Genomic DNA, 22,539 nt, shown 5'->3' with positions numbered 1-22,539 from the left:
CCCCGTTCATGCTCTGTCTCTCTCTGTCTCAAAAATAAATAAACGTTAAAAAAAAAAAAATTTAAAAAAAAAGAATCCACCAAATCATATTATTATGTTTTAAAATAACTGGCAGTTTGCTTCATACAACTAATATCTGGATTCATACTTATTGTAGATGAGCAAAAGGCTATGCAAACACTTAATTTCATGTATGCAGATCAACTTTAAGTCAGAAACTGATGTCATCTTACTTGCTGTTCCAGTTTTTCCCATCTTTACACCCAAGTTGTCGAAGTACACTGCACCTGCATTAAAGATTTAAACACACTTAAAAAAAAGTCCAGTGAAAAAATGTTGAAGGTGTCATGCCCACTGAAATACAGGCATAGCTTACCTATTAATAAAGTCTATGGCTTGTGCTTTCAACTGTTCTGCACTGTGCAAATCTGCAAGGACAAGGGTATCAGCAACATTTTCTACCGAGAGGTTACTACACAAAGCTTCTTCACACATGACCTTCAGCCGTTCCAGTGCATACTATCCAAAAGGAAAACACAGCAATTAAACATTTACTCAAACTACCACGTTTTAAATACTTGGTATTTATAGCTTAGAAAATAAATTTAAAGCACATTATACTTTGAACTGAGGGTAAAAAAAAGTCCTGAAGTTATTTTAACCTAATATTAAGAAGATACAAATCAATGAATTCAAGAGAAAGACCAATTTTCTTTAGGAAATTTCAATTTGTGCAAAATATGTACTGTCAATTTTAAAAACAGGGTTTTATTCTTTAAAAACAAAACAAAACAAAAACCCTTCTTGCTCAAACTCTTAATGAGTGAATTTCTCTTCTCTATTTTAAACACCAGAGTGTACCAGCCAGTACACTGTCTGTTGCCACTGCTCAATCTTGAAGAATGAATTATAAAAAGCCAACAAATCATTTTGATAACCACTTCTTTAGTTATTACTTTAGCAGCTTTACTGAAAATTTATAATTGATATACAATAAACTGCAAATAAAGTTTATACAGTCATATGACCATCATTAATTCATGACACTGAACATAATCATCATCCCCAAAAGTTTCCTCCTACCCCTTTATAATCCTTCCTTTTCACCCCACCTCAGGCCACACCTCTGATATGCTTTCTACTGCTGTAGTTTAAATTTTCTGGTATCTTCTATAAATGGAATCATATAATTTGTGACTGGCTTCTCAGCATAATTATTTTGAGATTCATACATGTCACTACCATTTTATCAGCAGTTCAATGCTTTTTATTGCTGAATAATAATATTCCATTGTGTACAGACATACCACAATTTGTTTCCGCAATCCTCTCTTGATAAACAATTGGTGTTTCCAGTTTTTAGCTATTATAAATAAAGCGACTATAAACATTCATATAAGTTACTGTATGGGAATATGCTTTCTTTTCTCTTAGATAAAGTAGACTCACTGAATCAGATGGCAAGTGTAAAACATTTTTTCTTTTTTAATATTTGAGAGGGAAGGGAAGGACAGAGGATCAGAAGCAGGCTCTGTGCTGACAGCAGATAGTCTGATGAGGGGCTTGAACTCATGAACCATGAGATCATGACCTGAGCCGAAGTCGGATGCTTAACTGACTGAGTTACCCAGGAGCCCCAAGTGTAAAACTTTTTAAGAAGCTGCCAATCTCCCAAAATGGTTGTTACCATTTTATATTTCCATCAGCAGTGTATGAGAGTCCTTATTCTTCCACATCCTTGACTATACTTAGTATGGTCTTTGTAATTTTATCTATTACAATACATTTGTAGAAATATGTCATGGTTTTAATTTACATTCCCCTAGTAACTAATGGTGATGAGCATCTTTTGATGTCGTTAACTGACATTAGTTCAGAAAGTGTTTGTTCAAATATTTTCTCTATTTTTAGAAATAACATTGTTTTCTTATAGTTGAGTTTTGAGAGTTCTTTATAGAGTTTATATACAAAAGTCTGTTAGCAGATATATTCTGAATATAAGGTGCTCATCAGATATATGCTTTGCAAAGAATTTTCTCCTAGTTTGCGGCTAGTCTTTTTTATTCTGTGTTTTCTGAGGAAGTTTTAAAATTTTATTTAAGTCTAATTTGTCTATTTTTCTTTTATGTATTGTTTTTTGGTTTTATAGCTAAGAATTCTTTGCCTAACACAAGATTACAAAGACTTTCTCCTATGTTTTCTCTTAGAAGTTTTAGATTTTAGGTTTAAAATCAATTTTGCATGACTTTTTGTACTTGGTGTGAAGTTCACATAAAAAGTTCATTTTTTTCAGGAATATAGGTATCCAACTGTTCCAGCACCACTTGCTGAAAAGACTATCCCTTCTTCACTGAATCGTCTTTGCACTTTCATCAAAAATTAGATATCCAGGGGCGCCTGGGTGGCTCAGTCGGTTGGGCGTCCGACTTCGGTTCAGGTCACGATCTCACGGTCCGTGAGTTCGAGCCCCGTGTCGGGTTCTGGGCTGATGGCTCAGAGCCTGGAGCCTGCTTCCGATTCTGTGTCTCCCTCTCTCTCTGCCCCTCCCCCATTCATGCTCCCTCTCTCTGTCTCAAAAATAAATAAAACGTTAAAAAAAAAAAATTAGATATCCAGATATGCGAGAGCCTATTTCTATACTCTCCATTCTGTTCAAATGAGTTGTCTATCTTGTCACCAATACAACATGGTCTTAAATTCTGAAGCTTTATAATAAGTCTTGTCATCACGCAGTGTTAGTCCTCTATTTTGACCTTCTTTTCTCAAAGTTATCAGATTTCTCTAGGTCCTCCCACTTGCACATAAATTTAAAATTCATTTGTCAAAAAACCCCACACAAAACCTACAAGAGACATGTTGGTTCTACTAATGAATTTTAAGAACTGAAATTTTAACAATATTGAGAGTTCTAATCCATGAACAAAATTTCCCTTTCCATTTATTTAAGTAGTACCTGAATTTCACTTATCAATATATTGTAATTTTTGGTATAGTCTTGAAGATCTTCTCAGATTTATGCCTATATGTTTAATATTTTTGATACTACTACAAATGTCATTTTTTTAATTTAAATTTTTATTAAGACAGTTATAGATTCATGTGCAGTTGTAAGAAATAATAGATTCCAGAGCTGCCTGGGTGGCTCAGCTGGGTTAAGCGTCTAACTATTGATTTCGGCTCAGGTCATGATCTCACAGTTCATGATCAAGCCCCACATTGGGCTCTGCGCTAACACATGGAACCTGCTTAGGATTTTCTCTCTCCTTCTCCCCCAGTCACACTCTCTCTAAATAAATAAATATTAAAAAAAGAAAGAGAGAAATAATAGATTCCAGCTCAAGAAAAAAGTGGCAGAGTAAGTAGACCCTAGGCTCCTCTTGTCCCATGAATGCAACTAGATAACTACCAAATCATCCAAAATACGCCAGAAATAAACCAGAAGATGGACAAAACTAACAACTAAAGGGAGAGAAGAGGCGATGTTGAAGAAGGTAGGAAGTGTGGAGACGTGGTTTAGGGGAGAAATGTATCATGGGTGCTGTGGAGGGGAGGAGCCATGGTCATGGAGAAGGGCCAGAGAGAAAGGAGCATACAGGGGGATATAAAGGAGAATGTTTCCCCAAAAATATTGGCTTGCAAAATGAGAGAAGCTGAATTTCATGAGTTCTTGCAACACGTGGAGATTAAAGCCTAGAGATTTAAAGGTCAGTAAGTGGGCTTGCTCTGCTCCTGGAAGGAAAGCAGACAAACAAGCCAGGAACAGACAGAATGAAACAGCAATCTGAAGAAAATCTGGGACAAACAGGGGGAGATTATTTGCTCCTCTAGGAGGACATTCTTGAGAGGCAGCATTCATGGAGACACTTCTCCCAGAACAAAGGAGCTGGCCAGCACCAGTTACTTCCCCAACCCCTCAGCATAAACACAGAGCCACATGCAGGAAACAGCACAGGATAGCACTGGCTACTGAACTTGCTTACAACAAGCTCCACTCCCCTGCGTTCAGGCAGAACTGCCCTTCTCAGTCAAGCTTCCCTCAGTCCCAGCACAGAGAGACCTGAACAACGCCCTGCCCATACTATATCTAACCATGAGTTCTGCAGGGCCTCAGTTCTGGATAAAGTTGTATCAGGTCTCATTTCACAAGCAGATCAGAGCACATCTAGGTAAAACTTTCCACAATGAGGCCAGGTACCAAACACTGCCTACAGCAGGCAAGGAGAGCATCTGTAGACAATCAGCCTGAAGGATAGAGCAAACAAAACACAATAGGAGAGCTCACACAGCACATATCTGAAGAACTCTCTGAAGCATCAGGCCCTGGGAACATGACTTAGGCCATTACTTTCAGAAACAGGAGACATTAATGGCCTTTCTAACACACAGAAGCAGGCAGACATAGACAAAATGAGAAGACAAGGAAATTATTCAAGAACAAGATGAAGTCACAGCCAGGGGTCTAAGTGAAACAGATATAAGTAACATGCCTGATGGAGAATTAAAGTAATGAACATAAGATACCCACTGGGCTTGAGAAAAGAATGGAAAAAGTTAGTGAGACTCTTACCACAGAGATAAAAGAGTTAAAAAAGAATCAATCAGAGATGAAGAATACAATAAATGAGATTAGAAACAGGCTTGATACAATGAACAGCAAACTGGAAGAAGCAGAGAAATGAATCAGTGACCTAGAAGACAAAATAGAAAATAATGAAAACTGAACAAAAGAAAAAGAATTATGCAACCTGAGAATCGAGTTAGAGAACTCAGTGACTCCATGAAATGTAATATTTGTATCATAGGAATCCTAGAAGATGACAGAGTAAAAGGTGTCAGAAAATTTGAGGAAGTAATAGCCGAAAACTTCCCTAATCTGGGGGAAGGAAAGAGACATACAGATCTAGAAGGCAGAGAGCTCCCATCAAAATCAGCAAAAGCAGGCCCACACCAAGACATACTGTAATTAAGTTGCACAGTATAGTGATAAAGAAAAAAATCTTAGAAACAGCAAGACAGAAGACATCTTTCCTTACAAGGTAAGACCCATAATGGTAGTTAGAGATTTCTCAACAGAAACATGGCAGGCCAGAAGACAGTGGCACGACATATTCAAAGTGCTGAGTGGGAAAAATCTGCATCCAAGAATACTCCATCCAGCAGGATACAATTCAGAATAGAAGGAAAGAGAAAGAGTTTCACGGACAAGCAAAAACTAAAGGAGTTTGTGACTACTAAACCAGTTCTTGCAAGAAATATTAAAGGATATACTTTGAGTGCAAAGGAGAGGCCAAAAGTGACAAAGACAAGAAAGGATCATAGAAAATCTCCAGAAACAATAGCAAAACAAGTAATAATATGGCTGTAAATATATATTCATCAGTAATTACTCTGAATGTAAATGGACTAAAAGCTCCAATCAAAAGACATAGGAGGTCAGAATAGATAAAAAATAAGACCTATCTACATGCTGCCTACAACAGACTCATTTTAGAACTAAAGACATCTGCAGATTGAAAGTGAGGGGATGGTGGGGGACTTGAATGGTTCAATCAGCTAAGCATCCGACTCTTGATTTCAGATCAGGTCATGAACTGGTCATGGGATTGAGCCTCACGTCAGGCTCCATACAGAGCATACAGCCTGCTTGGGATTCTCTCTCTCCCTCTCTCTGCTCTTCCCTCTCTCTCTCTCTCAAAAATAAATAAATAAACTTAAAAAAAAAAGTAAGTGAGGGTATGGAAAAACATTACCATGCAAACAGATGTCAAAAAAAAGCTGGAGTAGCAATACTTATATCGGACAAACTACACTTTAAAACAAAGACTGTAACAAGAGACAAAGAAGGGTATTATATCATAATAAAGGGGACAATCCAACAAGAAGATATAACAATTGTAAATATTTATGCACCAAACATAAAAGCACCCAAATACATAAATGTCAATAGCAAACATACAAGAACTAATTGATAAGAATACAATAATAGTAGGGAACTTTAATACCCCACACACCAATGGACAGATCATCTAAACAGAAAATCAACAAGGAGACAATGGCTTTGAATGACACACTGGACCTGATGGACTTAACAAATATATTCAGAACATTCCATCCCAAAACAGCAGAATACACATTCTTTTCAAATGCACTTGGGAAATTCTCCAGTATAGATTACAGATTAGGCCACAAATTAGGTCCTAACAAATACAAAAAGACTGGAATCATACCATCCATCTTTTCTGATCACAATGGTATGAAACTAGAAGTGAACCACAAGAAAAAATTTGGAAAGACCACAAATAACATGGAGGTTAAACATGCTACTAAACAATGAATGAGTCAAACAGGAAATCAAAGAAGAACTACAAAAAGTTCATGGAAACAAATGAAAATGAAAACACCAGGGTCTAAAACATTTGGGATGCAGAAAAAGTGGTCCTATGAGGGACATATATAGCAATACAGGCTTACCTTAACAGGCAAGCAAAATCTGAAATATACAACCTAACATTACACCTAAAGGAGTCATTAACAGAACAACAAATGAAGCCTAAATCCAGCAGAAGGAGGGAAATAATAAAGATTACAGCAGAAATAAATAATACAGAAACTAAAACAAAACAAAACAAACAAAAAATAATAGAACAGGTCAATGAAACCAGGAGCTGGTTCTTTGGAAACATTAACAGAATCTATAAACCTCTAGCCAGACTTACCAAGAAGAAAAGAGAAAGGACTTCAAAATAAAATCATATATGAGAGAAGAGAAATAATAACACCACAGAAACACAAGTATAAAAGAATATTATCAAAAACCATATGTCAACAAATTGGACAACCTGGAAGAAATGGATAAATTCCTAGAAACACATAAACTGCCAAAGCTGAAACAGGAAGAAACAGAAAACCTGAACAGACTGATTACCAGCAAAGAAATTAAATCAGTAATCAAAAAACTCCCAATAAACAGAAGTCCAGGACCAGATGGCTTCACATATGAATTTTACCAATCATTTAAAGAAGAGTTAGTGCCTATTCTTCTCAAACTATTCCAAAAAATAGAAAAGGGAAACTTCCAAATTCATTCTGATGAATGAATTACCCTGATATCAAAACCAGATAAATTCTTCATTAAAAAAGAGAACTGAAGGCCAATATGCCCGATGAACATGGATGCAAAAAATCTCAATAAAATACTAACAAACAGAATCCAACAATACATTAAAAAAATCATTTGCCACAATAAAGTAAGATTTATTCCTGGGTTTCAAGAGTGGTTCAATATTCACAAATCAATCAAGGTGATACACCACATTATTAAAAGAAAGGATAAGAACCATACAATCATTTCAATAGATACAGAAAAAGCATTTGACAAAGTACAACACCCACTGATGATAAAAACCCTCAACAAGGTAGGTTTAGAGGGAACATACCTGAACATAATAAAGGCCATAATATGAAAACCCACAGCTAGAATCATCCTCAATGTGGAAAAACTGAGAGCCTTTCCCTTAAGGTCAGGAACAAGACAAGGATGTCCACTCTCACCGCTTTTATTCAACATAGTACTGCAAGTTCTGGCCACAGCAATCAGACAACAAAAAGAAACAAAAGGCATCCAAATCAGCAAGGAAAAAGTAAAACTTTCACTATATGCAGATGACATGATACTCTATATAGAAATCTGAAGGCTCCACAAAGAAACCACTAGAACTGATACATGAATTCAGTAAAGTTGCAGGATATAAAATCAGTGTATAGTCATGTGTTGCATTTCTATACACCAATAATGAAGCAGCAGAAAAAGAAATCAAGGAATCAATGCCACTTACAACTCTACCAAAAATGAAAAGATACTCAGGAATAAACCTAACCAGAAGTGAAAGTACTCTGCAAACCATAAAACACTGATGACACAAAGAAATGAGAAGACATTCCATGCTCATGGATTGGAAGCATAAATATTGCTAAAATGTCAATACTACTCAAAGCAATCTACACATTTAATGCAATCCCCATCAAAACACCAACAGTACTTTTCCCAGCAATAGAAGAATCCTAAAATTTATATGGAACCACAAGAAACCACAAATAGCCAAAGCCACCTTGAAATAGAAAAGCAAAACTAGGGGCACCTGAGTGGCTCAGTTGGTTAAGTGTCCGACTCTTCATTTTAACTCAGGTTATGTTCTCACAGTCATGGGATTAACTCCGCATCAGGCTCTGTGCAGAGCATGTAGCCTGCTTGGGATTCATTCTCTCTCTCTTTCTCTCTCCCCACCTCCTGCATATCGCCTGCTCACACGCTCACATGCTCATTCTCTCTTTACAAAAAAAAGAAAGAAAAAGCTGGACATATCCCAATTCCAGATTTCAAATTACATTACGAAGCTATAATAAAACAGTATGGTAGTGGCATAAAAAGAGACACACAGATTAATGAAACAGAGTAGAAAACCCAGAAATGAGCACAAAAGTATATGGTCAATTAATCTTCAACACAGCAGTAAAGAATATCCAATAGAAAAAAGATAGTCTCTTCAACAAATGATGCTGAGCAACTGTACAGCAGCATGCAAAAGAATGAAACTGGACCACTTTCTTACCCCATGCACAAAAATAAATTCAAAATGGATTAAAGACCTCAATGTGAGACCTGAAACAATAAAAATCCTAGAGGAGAACACAGGGAGTAACCTCTTTGACACTGGCTGCAGCAACTTCTTTCTTGCATGGGCTAGGGAAACAAAAGCAAAGATAAACTTTTGGGACTTCATCAGAACAAAAAGCTTCTGAACAACAAATGAAACAATCAACAAAACTAAAGGCAACCCATGGAATGGGAGAAGATATCTGCAAATGATATATCCAGTAAGGGGTTAATATTTCAAATATATAAAGAACCTACAAAATACCCCCCAAAAAGAATAATCCAATTAAAACATGGGCATAAGACATGAGTAGACATTTTTCCAAAGACATCAGATGGCCAACAGACACATGAAAAGATGTTCAACATCACTCATCACCAGGGAAATACAAATCAAAACTACAATGAGATATCACCTCACAGCTGTCAGAATGGCTTAAAATCAAAAACATAGGAAACAATAGGTGTTGGTGAGGATGTTCAGAAAGGAGAACCTCTTGCGCTGTTGGTGGGAATGCAAACTGGTGCAGCCATTCTGGAAAACAGTATGAAGGTTCTTGAAAAAATTAAAAATAGAACTATCCTATGATTCAGCAATTGCCCTACTACATATTTACCCAAAGAATACTAAAATACTAATTCAAAGGAAAATATGCACGCCCATGTTTATAGCAGCATTATCTACAATAGCCAAATTATGAAAACAGCCCAAGTGTCCATCAACTGATAAATGGATAAAGAAGTTGTGGTATAGGTATACAATGGAATATTACTGGGCTATAAAAAGGAATGAAATCTTGCCATTTGCAACAACATGGATGACACTAGAGAGTATTATACTAACAGAAATAAATCAGTCACAGGAAGACAAATACCATATGATTTCAGACAAATACCATATGATTTCATTCATATGTGGAATTTAAGAAACAAATGAGTACAGGGGGGAAAAAAGTGAGAGAGAGGTAAACCAAGAACACAGGGTCTAAACTACAGAGAACAAATTGATGGTTACTAGAAGAGAAGTGGGTGGGGAAATGGTTTAAACAGGTGATGGGGATTAAGGAGTGCACTTGTGATGAACACTTGTGTGTGGAATGGTTGAATCACTATATTGTACACCCGAAACTAGTATTACACTGTATGTTAACTAACTGGAATTTAAACAACTTGGGAGTGGGGGAAAGAGAAAGAATAGATTCCATATACTCTTGGCTTGGTAATGGTTCCAATGGCAATATTTTGCAAAACAAGTACAATATCGTACTCTCTTCCCTACCCTCTATGTGGTATATGTGTATGTGTACATAAAGACATGTACATATGTGCATAGACAGGCATACTCATAAACTTATTTATATGGACAGAAGCATAAACATCAAAACGTTCAAGAAAACCTCCCAATGTGCTTTCAGGATTGAAAACTACTGGCTTTGAGATTTTCTGGTATTTTTGCATTGCTTCTGAAACTTTAAGAAATAACCATTACAAAAGAATATTATAAAATTAGCATTATTTTTTCTCTTTCTATGCTATCATGTTAAGAAAATATATATCTCTGAATACAGGCAATTAAGTTAGGAAAAAATCCAATACTTTTTTCCTTTTTTATTTCATTATTTTATTTTATTCATATATTCTAACTGGCTCAAGATATTTATATGCCTTATTGATTTAAAAAAATCTCATTTCCATATCATCTCATTGCATGCTATTTCATAATACACTCAAGAGCCATCTACAAACAGTATAAATTAATTCCTCAGCATTTCAAGTTACTTAGGATTTTCATTTGACGATAACTTTCTAGATACATCAAGCTTGAGTACAGTTTTCAGCGCTTTAGACCTACTTACTTTGTCTGCAGCTGCCAACAAGTTGTCAGCCATTTTATCAAGGTTTGGTGCTTTCCCTGTGTAAATGAATCTCATCATTTCTTTAAAAACCTCAGGGTCTACATCATTTATTTCCACTCGATTCTGATATTGAAAACAACACAAAAGTTATACTCAAACAACACACACACACAAATGAACCTAAGAGAAACTTTGACAATAATTTAACTAAATTTGCACTCAAATACTCTATTTTAAAATGGAGGTAAGTAAATCTTCAGTAACCTAAGCAGGCAAAGTGAAGCAAGCAGGTTTATAGGAGAAGTATACCGAGTCAAGCACTACCATGTGGGTATATAAAACCTCAATATCTCAATTAAAAAGGGTAAAACAACAAACCAACAAAAAGAAAACCAAATTAAGGTCTTTAGGCCAAACAAAATACGTATGTTCAATTTCTAACCTGTATCTTAGAAGAAGATACCTATTAACTTTTTCTTTGTTGAATTCTGAGGTCGTAGTACAATGCCTAAGACTCTGTAACCAGTGGGTTTCAGCAAAAGTAGGGTCAGATATTTGAGATACTTCCAGAGCCCACTACCTCGCAACTCTCCCTTTGGCAAAAATGGCATGTCATACTATCTATACACTGGCATTACCTCTTTGCTTGAAACATACTCCAGTCCAAAGAGTAGTAATTCCTTTTTTATTCCTACATCTTTGTATTTGGTTTCTCTCATGGGATCAATGAAGCTAAATATCTAACACTAAACAATACCAAATTTTTCTGACCCTTTGCTGACAATAACATTTGAAATTATTCACGTCTCCTTATGTGAAAGTGGTCAGAAGGCTAATCATAGTACCTGGTTGACCAACAATCAAAGGAAAGAAAGCAGCTATGTATTTCAGCCTTTAGTTCTACAGAAAGAATGAAGTTGAGCCACATAAATAAACTTTGGAGTGGTCCCGTTAGAGCATGAAGGCTCACATGTAATGCAACCAGCAAAGAATCAATCTCTGATCTTTAATCTGACTACATTTCAAGATGACAGGTGACAGAGAAACATTTGGGAAAACCAAAGAGGTAACATACTGATTAAATATATAATAACACTACTGTGATTTGTCTTTTTTTTTTTAAATCTTTCTTATTTTAGTGGCATTATTTTTGTTCTAGAAAAAAAAAATTCCAAAATCAATGTATAATTTAGAAAAGAGGAATAAACACCTTAAGTAGAGAGATCTCAAATAGCTATGGACCAGAACCACCCTTTTGGATAAAAACTACTCATTAATTTTGCCACTAGATGGACATCAAAATAGTTATTATTTGGAATATTCACCCACATTAGGCTATATCTACTGTTCTACTACAGAACATACTTTTTCCCTTTCTACTTCTATTTCTGAAATTTTAGTGTAACAATAAGACCATGCACAATTACTTTCAAAATATACATTCCACTATTCTACATTTGTACAAATTAAATATTAGCCTTTAAATGATGTTTACCTTTTTGCTTTCTTCCATTTCATGTTCAAACATTGCATTAAAAACTGGGGATCGAGCTGTAACAACATTAAGCATCATTATTTAATGTACAGATTTATGGAAGAAATGTACAATATTACCCAAAAGTTGTAAGTACCTGCAAGTACAGATTTATGAGCCTTAAATTCTTGTCCTCTCACAAAAAAACTGCAATCTGTAAATCTTGTGTTTTCCCAGAGATTACCTAAATCTTCTGCTAGTCGACATTCAGGCACCTTCAAAGTATTTGTATTAGTATGTCCTGATATATTTACTGAATCTTGGACCACACTCACCTAATAAAAAATGGACAGCAAGAAAAACACTTTTATAAATTAGTATCAGTAATTAGTAAGTCTATACTTAAATTTCTTATCATTAGAATTATTGGGATAATTCAAAATACTGATTAAAAACACTAATTCTTGGGAATTAAATTTAAGGATATAATTTAAAGAACATAGAAAAAAAATAGAAACAAATTTGATCATTTTCAAGTAACATTTTATGTAAATAAATGGCTTACCGATTGGTTAGAATGCTTGGTTATTCAAGTAATTAAAAAAACTCCTCAGCAAAATAAAAGTCATAAAATGATATCAAATTGAAACAAGCAGGAGACATTTTTGTGAGGTGAAGCAAGAAATTTCTTTAATTTTTATTTTCTCACTTACACCACAGTCCTATCAACATTTAAAGTCTATTACATATGTAATATACATGGCATCACACTCACAAGGACTTTTTATAGTACTAAAAAAGGTTATAAAACTATAATCTGTGATATTCAATTTGGGAAGTATTTTAAGCATAGTTCCTACATGTTTCGACTCCAGTAAAATTGATTTAAATATTTAGTAATATTAATTTAAATTGTAAAGTACAAGAATTCCCACAAAAGCAATCACACTTATTAAAATTCATTTAAATCTTTTATAATAATAATCAACAGTACAAATACAATTTAGTTCTATTTGCAGACCTTCTATTTATCTATGAAATAATAAAATTAGTATGATGAAAACACTGGTTTTATAAAGATTTCAATATAACATAGATTAAATTTTCTCTCATTAGAAAAGACTATACACTGAATAAAATCCTAAAACACTACTGGTGAAGTCTTGTGCATCACTTTTAAGAAAACGTATGGTACTGGGAGCCTGGCTGGCTCAGTCAGAGGAGCACATGACTCTTGATCTCAGGGTTGTGAGTTCGAGCCCCATGTTGGGTGTTGAGATTACTTAAATAAATAAAACTTTAAAAAAGTATGCTACTAATATTAGAAATTTAATGTTGCATTTAATAAACAAGAAAATACTACTCAACTAGTAATTCAAATATTTCAGAGTAAATGAACCATTACTGTTATATGTTAGTTATCTACTGTTTTAAGCTTCTAAGTTTTGTTGTCATTTGTTATGCAGCAAACTATATTAATTGAAAAACATTTCATAAGGCTTTTATTAAATAATGATAGGCATAAATAAGGACACATACCAATAAAGTAAACTACATAGAAAATGTAAATTGTAAATGGATAAACTAGACCAAACTACTAACATGCTAATAACAAAGCATAATAATAGCCCAATAAACTATTTAGAGAATATTAAATCTCAGAAGTGCTCCTTCACCCTGATGTATCAAATGGTAATGAATGGATACTTCTAAAGAAAAACTTTATTTTTCTGAGGATATTTTTATTAACCACTTTGTTTTTTTCCAACTGGCATTATTAACCAATTGGAATCATACATATAGAAATCATCTAATCCAATCAACTTATTTTATAAAAAGATTTCAAAGGGAGATCACAGAAGGCAACTAATGCGTCAATCAATCACACTTCATTCAATACCAAAGGAAGGCTAGACATGTAATTATCAGATTCCTTTTTTTTTTTTTTTTTTTTTTTAATTCTTGGCAGTACACAAATATTTCTTTGGATACATTTTAAAATCAGTAGTACTACTTTGATGCAGTTATGGCTCAAAAAGGATCTATTACAACAATCTTGTCAGATGATTTTCTAAATATAGGAACCAAGATATTGTGTAAACAAATAAATAAAATCCAGTAATAAAGGTTCTCTATTCTATTAAATTTTTAATTATTGAAACTGTTTCTAAAATGACTACACATAAGAAAAAAAGCTTCACTAATCCTTACCTGATTGCTCTTTTACACCATCCACTATAACTTAATGATACTTTAAAAATGTTGGTGTTGATATTGAAGGTTTAGTTAGAGATCAGTTTTTTATCACATAGACAGTATTTCTTTGTTCCTATCAAGCACTACTCTTAAAAATTTGTAAGACAGAAGGAAGTGGATCAGTTCAATTATGTGCATAAAATATGCAGTGGATTTATAAAAATGTTACAACATATTTAATTTAGGAAAGGATTTCTTAAATTCTATTTATTGCCTATTATCCTAACTCAAAAGAATATATTTAATGTAAAAATCTTACAAAAATAAAGTGACAGAAGAAATAAAATGATTAATAATTACAGCCATTTTTATCAGGCATAGACACTGATGTTTTATTTTTATTTTTCATATGTAATCATAATTCAGAAGTTATATTATTGACATACACATCTACATAGCATTATTATGCGTACCACAAATTTAAACTAAGAATTAACATTTCATACTGTAAGGGGTATTCAAGGGACTATTTATATGGCAAATTTAATGACCTAATTAAAAACTGATACAGAACAAATTCTAATGATTATTTTCTTGATGCCTATAATTAAGAAATTGGTAAAATTTTAGCTTTTTTTCTAGCACATATTCAAAAACAGGTAATGAACATTCTTACTGCATGGAACCTAGAGTAAAAAATTCAGAAAAAAGTCTGAGATTCTTTCCTACAGTTAAGTGCTGTTCTTTCAAAATAAAAATGCAAAGGTATAATATTCAAAATTGACAAATACTGCAAAGGAAACACTTATTTGAAAGCTCTTTTTAAAATCTGGTTTCAGGTAAACTGTGAGAATATAATTCAGACTAAAGATAAACATGTGTAAACTCTAATCAAACATGACTGCCCTGAAAATCTGGGTCTCCAATAGTGTGGAATAGAGGTGACTATTATTTCTAGTTTGAAAAAATCTCAATTCTCCAAACTAGTTTTAAAACTAGGAATTTACAATAGTTCACAAGTGTATAAATTTTGCCACTCTAATCAACTACCTAACCATTCCTCACACTGGCTTCACAGTGAGAAACTTTTCAATAGTCCAATTTCATATCATCTACTAAAATAGTGGGTCTTAGACTTTTTGACTGTCATAGATAGGCATCCTTTTTAAAAATCTGGGTGACAGAAATAGGGTTGTCAACTTTTCATTTTGCCTTAAAAGGGCTTTTTTAAAGAATGAAACCTAACTTCCATCCATTATCACAAGTATTTTAAAACACAAATGATATCTTGGCAACAAAAAACAGGATGAGAAAAAAGGTGTGTCCTTCTAAATGAATTAACTTTATGAAAAACTCAATTTATACGCACATTCTAACTGTACATGTATAATTTTCTGCAATCAAGAGATGGTATGGGTCTATATGAGATTATTTAAAATCTGTTGGACTTAAAAAAAATGAACTAATCTAAAGTTTTCTATTTCTCATACTTATTCCTCAATTCCTGTCTTCTCCATCACTTTGGGACAGTATGGGCCGAGCTGTTTACACTACTAGAAATATCTACTCTGGCTACTTGATTCACAATATGGAACTTGCAAGATGAGGTTATTTCTTGCAGAAAAAGGGTAGCACCAAACTGCCTTACCTGTCTACAGCACCACTTGCAGGGGAGGGGGAGGAGGCAGTTCTTTAGGTAGGGCAGTGCAATGCTTCCTCCTCTTCTGCAAGCAGTGCTGGAGGTGCTGTAGAAGGAAGGGCATCAATGAGAGGTATGGAAGAAACGGTGGAGCACATGAGGAATGTTCGTGCAAAGTACTTTTTGCCCACCGATGCTAAATACAGTGCCCAGGGTATAAGTCTCCACATCAGTAAAAAAAATATCTATTACAGTCTCCAAAACTGAATACGATCAATGCCAACTTAAAATGTAAGGCATGGAAGGTTATGTTTTTTGAAGTTACTAGCATGTGGATAAAAAATATACTTCAAAAGTTATGTATTGAAAAAAGATCTTAATTTCAGCCTTCATTCTGAATTTCTTGTTGACTAGGTTCCAATATAATATACTTAAAATACCTATAAACATAATTTCAATTCTAAAAAAAAGGAATATTTTCTTAAAGAGTTTATTTACATAAGATTTAACTGCAGTAAATTTTTGAAATTGGATTGCATAGCTTTTTTTAAGGTCCTTTAAATTAAAAGATTGTACAATTTAAAAAATTAACATGTTGGAATTTAAGATAACTCCTAAAATTCTGAAGAGTCTATATTAAGGATGCTAAAATTTTTAAATAATATAATCTGTATTTGTTTAAGATACTACTCTGAATATATGTCTATTGGCAACAAATGCTTTATAGTATTTGTTTTTCAAATTATTTAATGATAAATTCTGCTGAAGACACTTGTGGTATGTGCTTTACCAACCAAATAATTATATTCATAACAAATTTATCCTACAGTTCGTTTAACTTGTCTAAGTGAAAATAAGATGCATTATATTTGCATTATGTAGTCTCTAGAGCCACATTTCAATTATTTTTCTGACATAGCATAATAACATAAAATTAGTTTATAATGCTGCCATGAAATTTTATACATTTTCTACAAAGAAATTAAAGCTAACTCAATAGCAGTTAAGTAACTTATCATGCCTCTAATACATTCATTGATCTAAAATAACTTATTAACATATATCTAACATTGAGTTTACTTGATCATAACCTTTCAATTAAGTTTTCCTATGAAAATTATCAACTACCTTAAACATTTTGATAAACTACTAAGTTACTGATGTATATTCTCTATAAACTGTATTGGTAGATAATATAATCCTTGAAGTCACTCCAAAGAATAATCTCAACAATTTGTACAGACAAGAGCAAATTCCAGCCTCAAATTAAAACAAATCATTACTGTAAATTATTGGCAGGGCTATGTTCATAACTGTTAAAATATGACACTTTATGAAAATAAATAAATCTCACAAGTTTGTCAACAGACATGGGTATATCTTAAAAATTTGGGATGCTATTGCTTATAATGCCAACATCTATTTAATTAAATGAACCCAACTGTATAAATATCAAGCTTCTCAATCTTTTCAGGCACTATCATTATGTATGGATGTACATATTTCAGTCTGTATTCAAACTGATAAGCTACTAATCATGTTTAATATGGTCAACCTGAATATGACAAAAAATAGTGATTACCTATTTCAGAATGAAGAAGATACTTAGAAATTTTCATATAAAGATATACACATCCATAGTCTTTCTAGAAGGAAGAAGTACTTACTATGTGGTAGTATAACTACCATATATAATTTATAGCTGTAGACATGACAGATTCTTTTCAGAATGGGCTACTTACTATATTGAAGACAATCTAGTCTTACTGGTAAAACATCTACAAATGAAACCTTATCAATTATACTGATTACTGAATTTTAAAAGTATTCGCAATAAAAAAAAGTATGCCAATATTGTTCTAGCTTATATTTTTGCTTTATCATTAAATATAACTTTGGAGTTCCTTGAAATAAAAAACGTACCCACCTCACAAAATAATGTAAGCTTGTCATCTGGTAAAAGACCATTAGCTTCATCAAGCAAAAAATCCCTTCGAATGAATTTTTTAAAACCCCAGTCTTTCCCTTGTACAAATCGATATGCTCTTTGGCTTTCTGGTGGAAAACAGAACAGAAGTTTAAACAAAAGAATCATCTAAGAATGTTAATGACAACACAGTTAAATGAATGTACAAAAATAAAACTTGGCCAATACATTCATTATAAAAATTATAGATATGTGTGTTCATAAAATGTCACAAGATTTACATCAGGTAGGACCAGATTGGTTCACAGCACTACTCAGATTTTGGCCATTATCAGTGAGCTCACTTTCAGATTCCTCGATCTCTAAGCAGAAGAAGAGCAGATCAAATCTCTTGGAGAAGGAAGAGATCTCTCTAACAATGCAGGCTCTTTAATGATGAAAAAGGATCAAAATACATTGGCATAGTCATACTCCTCCTCCTCAGAACCTGATAAGAAAACATAGCTCTCTCTCTTGGGGCGCCTGGGTGGCACAGTCGGTTAAGCGTCCGACTTCAGCCAGGTCACGATCTCGCGGTCCGTCAGTTCGAGCCCCGTGTCAGGCTCTGGGCTGATGGCTCAGAGCCTGGAGCCTCTTTCCGATTCTGTGTCTCCCTCTCTCTCTGCCCCTCCCCCGTTCATGCTCTGTCTCTCTCTGTCCCAAAAATAAATAAACGTTGAAAAAATAAAAAATAAAAAAAAAAATAAAAATGGATGCTCTAAATCACAACGGCATCCTTTAACTTTCCTGGGGCATCTATCCCACCAGAGAAAAATCCATTAACTGGTAAAAAGAAGCTAAATAAAGTCTCTTATCACCCTAGATCTTTGGACATAATCTCTTCATCCCTAAAAACAACTTTCATAAAAGTCTAAAAGATGGTTTTAGTATAATCTGTAAATGCCTTAATAATGTCGGAGGTAAATTTTTCAAATGTCTAACATACTGGAGAACTGTATATTAAAAAATAAACAAGATCCTCTACAGAAAGTGTTCACAATCTGTTATACAAAGAATTAACTGGAGGTGAAAAACCAAAAATAAATTTAATTGAAAGACTCCATGTTACGGGCTGAATGTTTGTTTGTATCTCCTCAAAATTCTTACACTGAAATCCTATCCCCCCAATGTGATGGTATTAAGAGGCCAGTGAGGGGCGCCTGGGTGGCTCAGTTTGTTGAGCATTCGACTTCAGCTCAGGTCATGATCTCACTGTCTGTGAGCTGGAGCCTGCTTCAGATTCTGTGTCTCCCTCTCTCGCTACCCCTCCCCTGCTCACGCTCTCTCTCTCTTCCTCAAAAATAAACATTTAAAACAATTAAAAAAAAAAAAAAAAGAGACTGGAATTAGAGGAGTTCATAAAGGTGGAGCCCTTATGAATGTGATTAGTGCTTTATAAAAGACACTCCACAAAGCTCCCTAGCTCAATCCGCCATGTGAAGATGCAGCGAGAGAAATCAGTAGTCTACAATTCAGAAGAGGGCCTTCACCAGAACCTGGCCATGCTGGTACCTTGATCTTGTACACTCAGCCTTCATAAGCCAGCCAATCTATAGCACTTTGTTACAGCAACCTAAACTAAGACACTCCACTACTGTAAATGTCAGACACCATGAAAATATATGTGAAACTATGTTATTAATTCAGCAAAAGATAATTTTTAAAAGTGTATTTTAAAAGTTTTTTTTTTTTTGTAATGACATTACTTGATTCTGTGATTCATTTCTAGAAATCACTTAAAATTTAACGTGGCAGTTCATGATATATTTTCTTACTATGCACATTGTGTATTTCCTACAATGCTCTTCTTTATGAAGCTCCAGACCACCTGGTTTCAGTTGGCTATATATGTGAAGCTTGAGATGAATTAAATAGATCTGGAGACTAAGAAAAACTGATTTCCTTTCGGTCAGTGTTTAGTCCACCGCTTAAAAAAATTCTAGTGACAAAGTATCAGAACATTCAATCTCCTTTCACACTGTTCCTCAGATTTTATTATCTGGTAAAAACAGCAAGGGAGAAATATTTCCTGAGCACCGATTATATTTGCCAGAAATTGAACCAGGCACCTTGCCCTAAAAGCAACAATTTTTCTAAGTGACAAGTAAATATTGTTTTAGGACAAGAAAAAGTAAAATTTTAATATTATTTTTAACAAACTGTACATGTCTTATGAAGTCTAAGATTTAGTAAAACAACCATAACTACACTGGCATTTAAAATTAAATGGCCACATTACATGTTTTAGGTTAAGCAGATTTCAGTGGGGAAAAAATATCCTTTCCAGGGAAAAGTATGTAAGTTAACATGTAGTTACTCAGAGACTTCTTTATCCCAAATCACTTACCCATTGCTTTTGTTTCTTCCCTTTTAGCGTTTAGAAGGGAAAATTTGAATTTTGCTCGAACTTCACTTTTTGGGCAGCTGACTAAAAGCAAATATAAGGACAAGTAGTCTTTACTTTCATCATCTAATCCCTTTGGGTTTACCCTCAGGCACCTAAAACAAAACAATAGGCTCATATGGAGGAATATAAAACGTAAAACTCAAAAGAGAGAGACAATACTGAAATTCGTTGTCAGATAATATCACAAACAACACTCCCATCAATATCCCCAGTTCTTTGTAATTCTCTATACTTTTAGGAACTTACAAATCTAGTATAAAATTAGACTAATGTCCATGAAGAAACAATAACAGAGGCGCCTGGGTGGACCAGTCGGTTAAGCATCTGACTTCAGCTCAGGTCATGATCTCACAGTTCGTGGGTTTGAGATGCACGTTGGGCTCTGTGCTGACAGCTCAGAGCCTGGAGCCTGCTTCTGATTCTGTGTCTCCCTCTCTCTCTCTGCTCCTCCCCTGCTTACACTCTGTCTCTTTCTCTCTCAAAAACAAACATTAAAAAAAAAACAACAAAAACCAGTAACAACCAAACTATAAAGTAGATAAAAATAGTATCAAAACAAAATTCAAAACAAAAATCTTACCATTTCATTTTGTCACTGGGGCTAGATGAGAATGTTGAACTTTTTAACACTTCACCCATTTCCTCTCGACAAAAGCTGAAGTTATTAATGGTCCACATGTAGGAAAATTTTACTACTTTAACCTAAGAGATTCAGAAAACTACTTTTACAATGATGACTTATATGCTTTTAGCTTATCACATGTTAAACATCCCATGACTCACTTTTCTTAATACTTGGAATAACTATGACAAAGTGCTTTACAATATTCTCAAAACGCTATAACATTTTTAAGTGACATAACATAAAGTAAGGCATTTTTAACAGCATGTACCTGTGTATAACACCAGCTTTCTGCTATAGGACCAGTAGACATATCTCCAGGGAGAGGTGGGGTAGGTTCCCGGGACATTGCCACTTTATTGCAGTCTTCCAAGATTTATGCAATATCCCACACAGATGAATACTTTACTACAAAGAAAAGAAGTTTCATTGCTGATGAAAAAGTTTGGATCAAGATAGTACTTCAACAATCATAAAACAATTACTTTCTCAAATTTGATTATGAGGGAACATGCAAGGATTTCATTATTTCAATAATTAAAAAAAATCATAACCCTTTGGGACATATAACACTTAAAATCTAAACAAACAGAATGCTTATAGATAAGACATTATTTTATAAAGGTATATTTATCAAAATACCACAAATCAATAAATAACCTACATATACACATAAAATCACAAAATAACATGGAAGCTTACCGGCAACAATTACAATTTAGCCTTGAACGAGGCAGGGGTTAGACCTCCAAGCAGTCTAAAATCCACCTATATGACTCCCCAAAACTTACTCATGGCCTAATGTTTACCAGAACACTTACCAATAACATGTTGATTAACACATATTTTGTATATGTGTTATATGCTGTATTCTTCTAATAAATTAAGCCAGAGAAAATGTTATTAAGAAAATCATAAGAGAAAATACATTTACTGTACTATATTTATCGAAGAAGAATCTGCAAATAAGTGGACCTGTCCAGTAAGTGGACAGTTTAAACCCATGTTTTTCATGGGTCAACTTTAATATCTGATTCACCTTTCTTCATCTTTTTATTGATATATTCACAAAAATCTAAAGGGTTGCAAAGTTAGAACAGTCCTGAAAACTACAAATATTAGTCACTCATCTGTCAAAGTTTTGGCCAACTAGAACAAAGAATGAGAACTCAGAAGCAATGCTGTATTAAGAAGAATTACACAGATTTCCACAGAAGTCCACCTATATCTCAGACTAACAGGTGTCTGTTAATATTTTGTTCCTATCAGAGTGCCCCCTACTACATAATATGTACCTTATCAGAAAATTTCTTTCTCGTTAGCTGTTCTCATACTACATTCACTTGGGCATATAATTAATTCAGCATAACTTGGCCAGGACATTAGTAACTGGAGAGTGATACTTTGCAACTTGGAAGGTCTATAAAAGAAAGAGGAGAAACCCAAGAGCTACATAGGTAGTATAGTTTGCAGGGGTGTGGGTGAGGATGTTTGAAGCTTATACTCAAACATAGGAACATCATCCAGAATTCAAAAGGAAATATTTGTTTTGTGTCTACAATCAATGTAACAATAGTATGAAACAAGAAAACAAAGACTGAAGAAAACTATGGGAAAGATGCACAGAAACAAAAAGACCTACAAAAGGTATGAAAAAATGTAGACGTACAAATGAAGAAGTATATTATAAATTTGCACCAGAAATAAACAATGAAAATACAAAACT

At 34.0% G+C, this 22,539-nt stretch overlaps 1 protein-coding gene across 3 annotated transcripts in view; it reads right to left on the bottom strand.

The window, feature by feature from the left end:
• SPOPL (speckle type BTB/POZ protein like) overlaps positions 1 to 22,539 on the bottom strand; it is a 78,544-nt gene that overhangs the window by 5,794 nt on the left and 50,211 nt on the right. Inside the window, exons 2-10 of one of the 3 annotated variants that reach the window (XM_030323958.1) lie at positions 21,085 to 21,221; positions 20,772 to 20,893; positions 20,132 to 20,283; positions 17,746 to 17,873; positions 12,228 to 12,318; positions 12,005 to 12,060; positions 10,510 to 10,632; positions 377 to 519; positions 234 to 287 (exon numbers count right to left, since the gene is read on the bottom strand). In XM_030323958.1, the coding sequence (XP_030179818.1) occupies positions 234 to 287; positions 377 to 519; positions 10,510 to 10,632; positions 12,005 to 12,060; positions 12,228 to 12,318; positions 17,746 to 17,873; positions 20,132 to 20,283; positions 20,772 to 20,893; positions 21,085 to 21,162 (947 nt within the window). In that variant the 5' untranslated portion in view covers positions 21,163 to 21,221. Of the gene's footprint in view, positions 1 to 233; positions 288 to 376; positions 520 to 10,509; positions 10,633 to 12,004; positions 12,061 to 12,140; positions 12,319 to 17,745; positions 17,874 to 20,131; positions 20,284 to 20,771; positions 20,894 to 21,084; positions 21,222 to 22,539 lie in introns of all 3 variants that reach the window. The other 2 variants (XM_030323955.1, XM_030323956.1) reach the window with 2 other exon arrangements.

The sequence above is a fragment of the Lynx canadensis genome, chromosome C1 (genome assembly GCF_007474595.2).
Source record: "Lynx canadensis isolate LIC74 chromosome C1, mLynCan4.pri.v2, whole genome shotgun sequence".
NCBI lineage: Eukaryota > Metazoa > Chordata > Mammalia > Carnivora > Felidae > Lynx > Lynx canadensis.
Note: the sequence above shows the minus strand (reverse complement) of the source record. Positions and strands in the feature narration are given on the sequence as shown.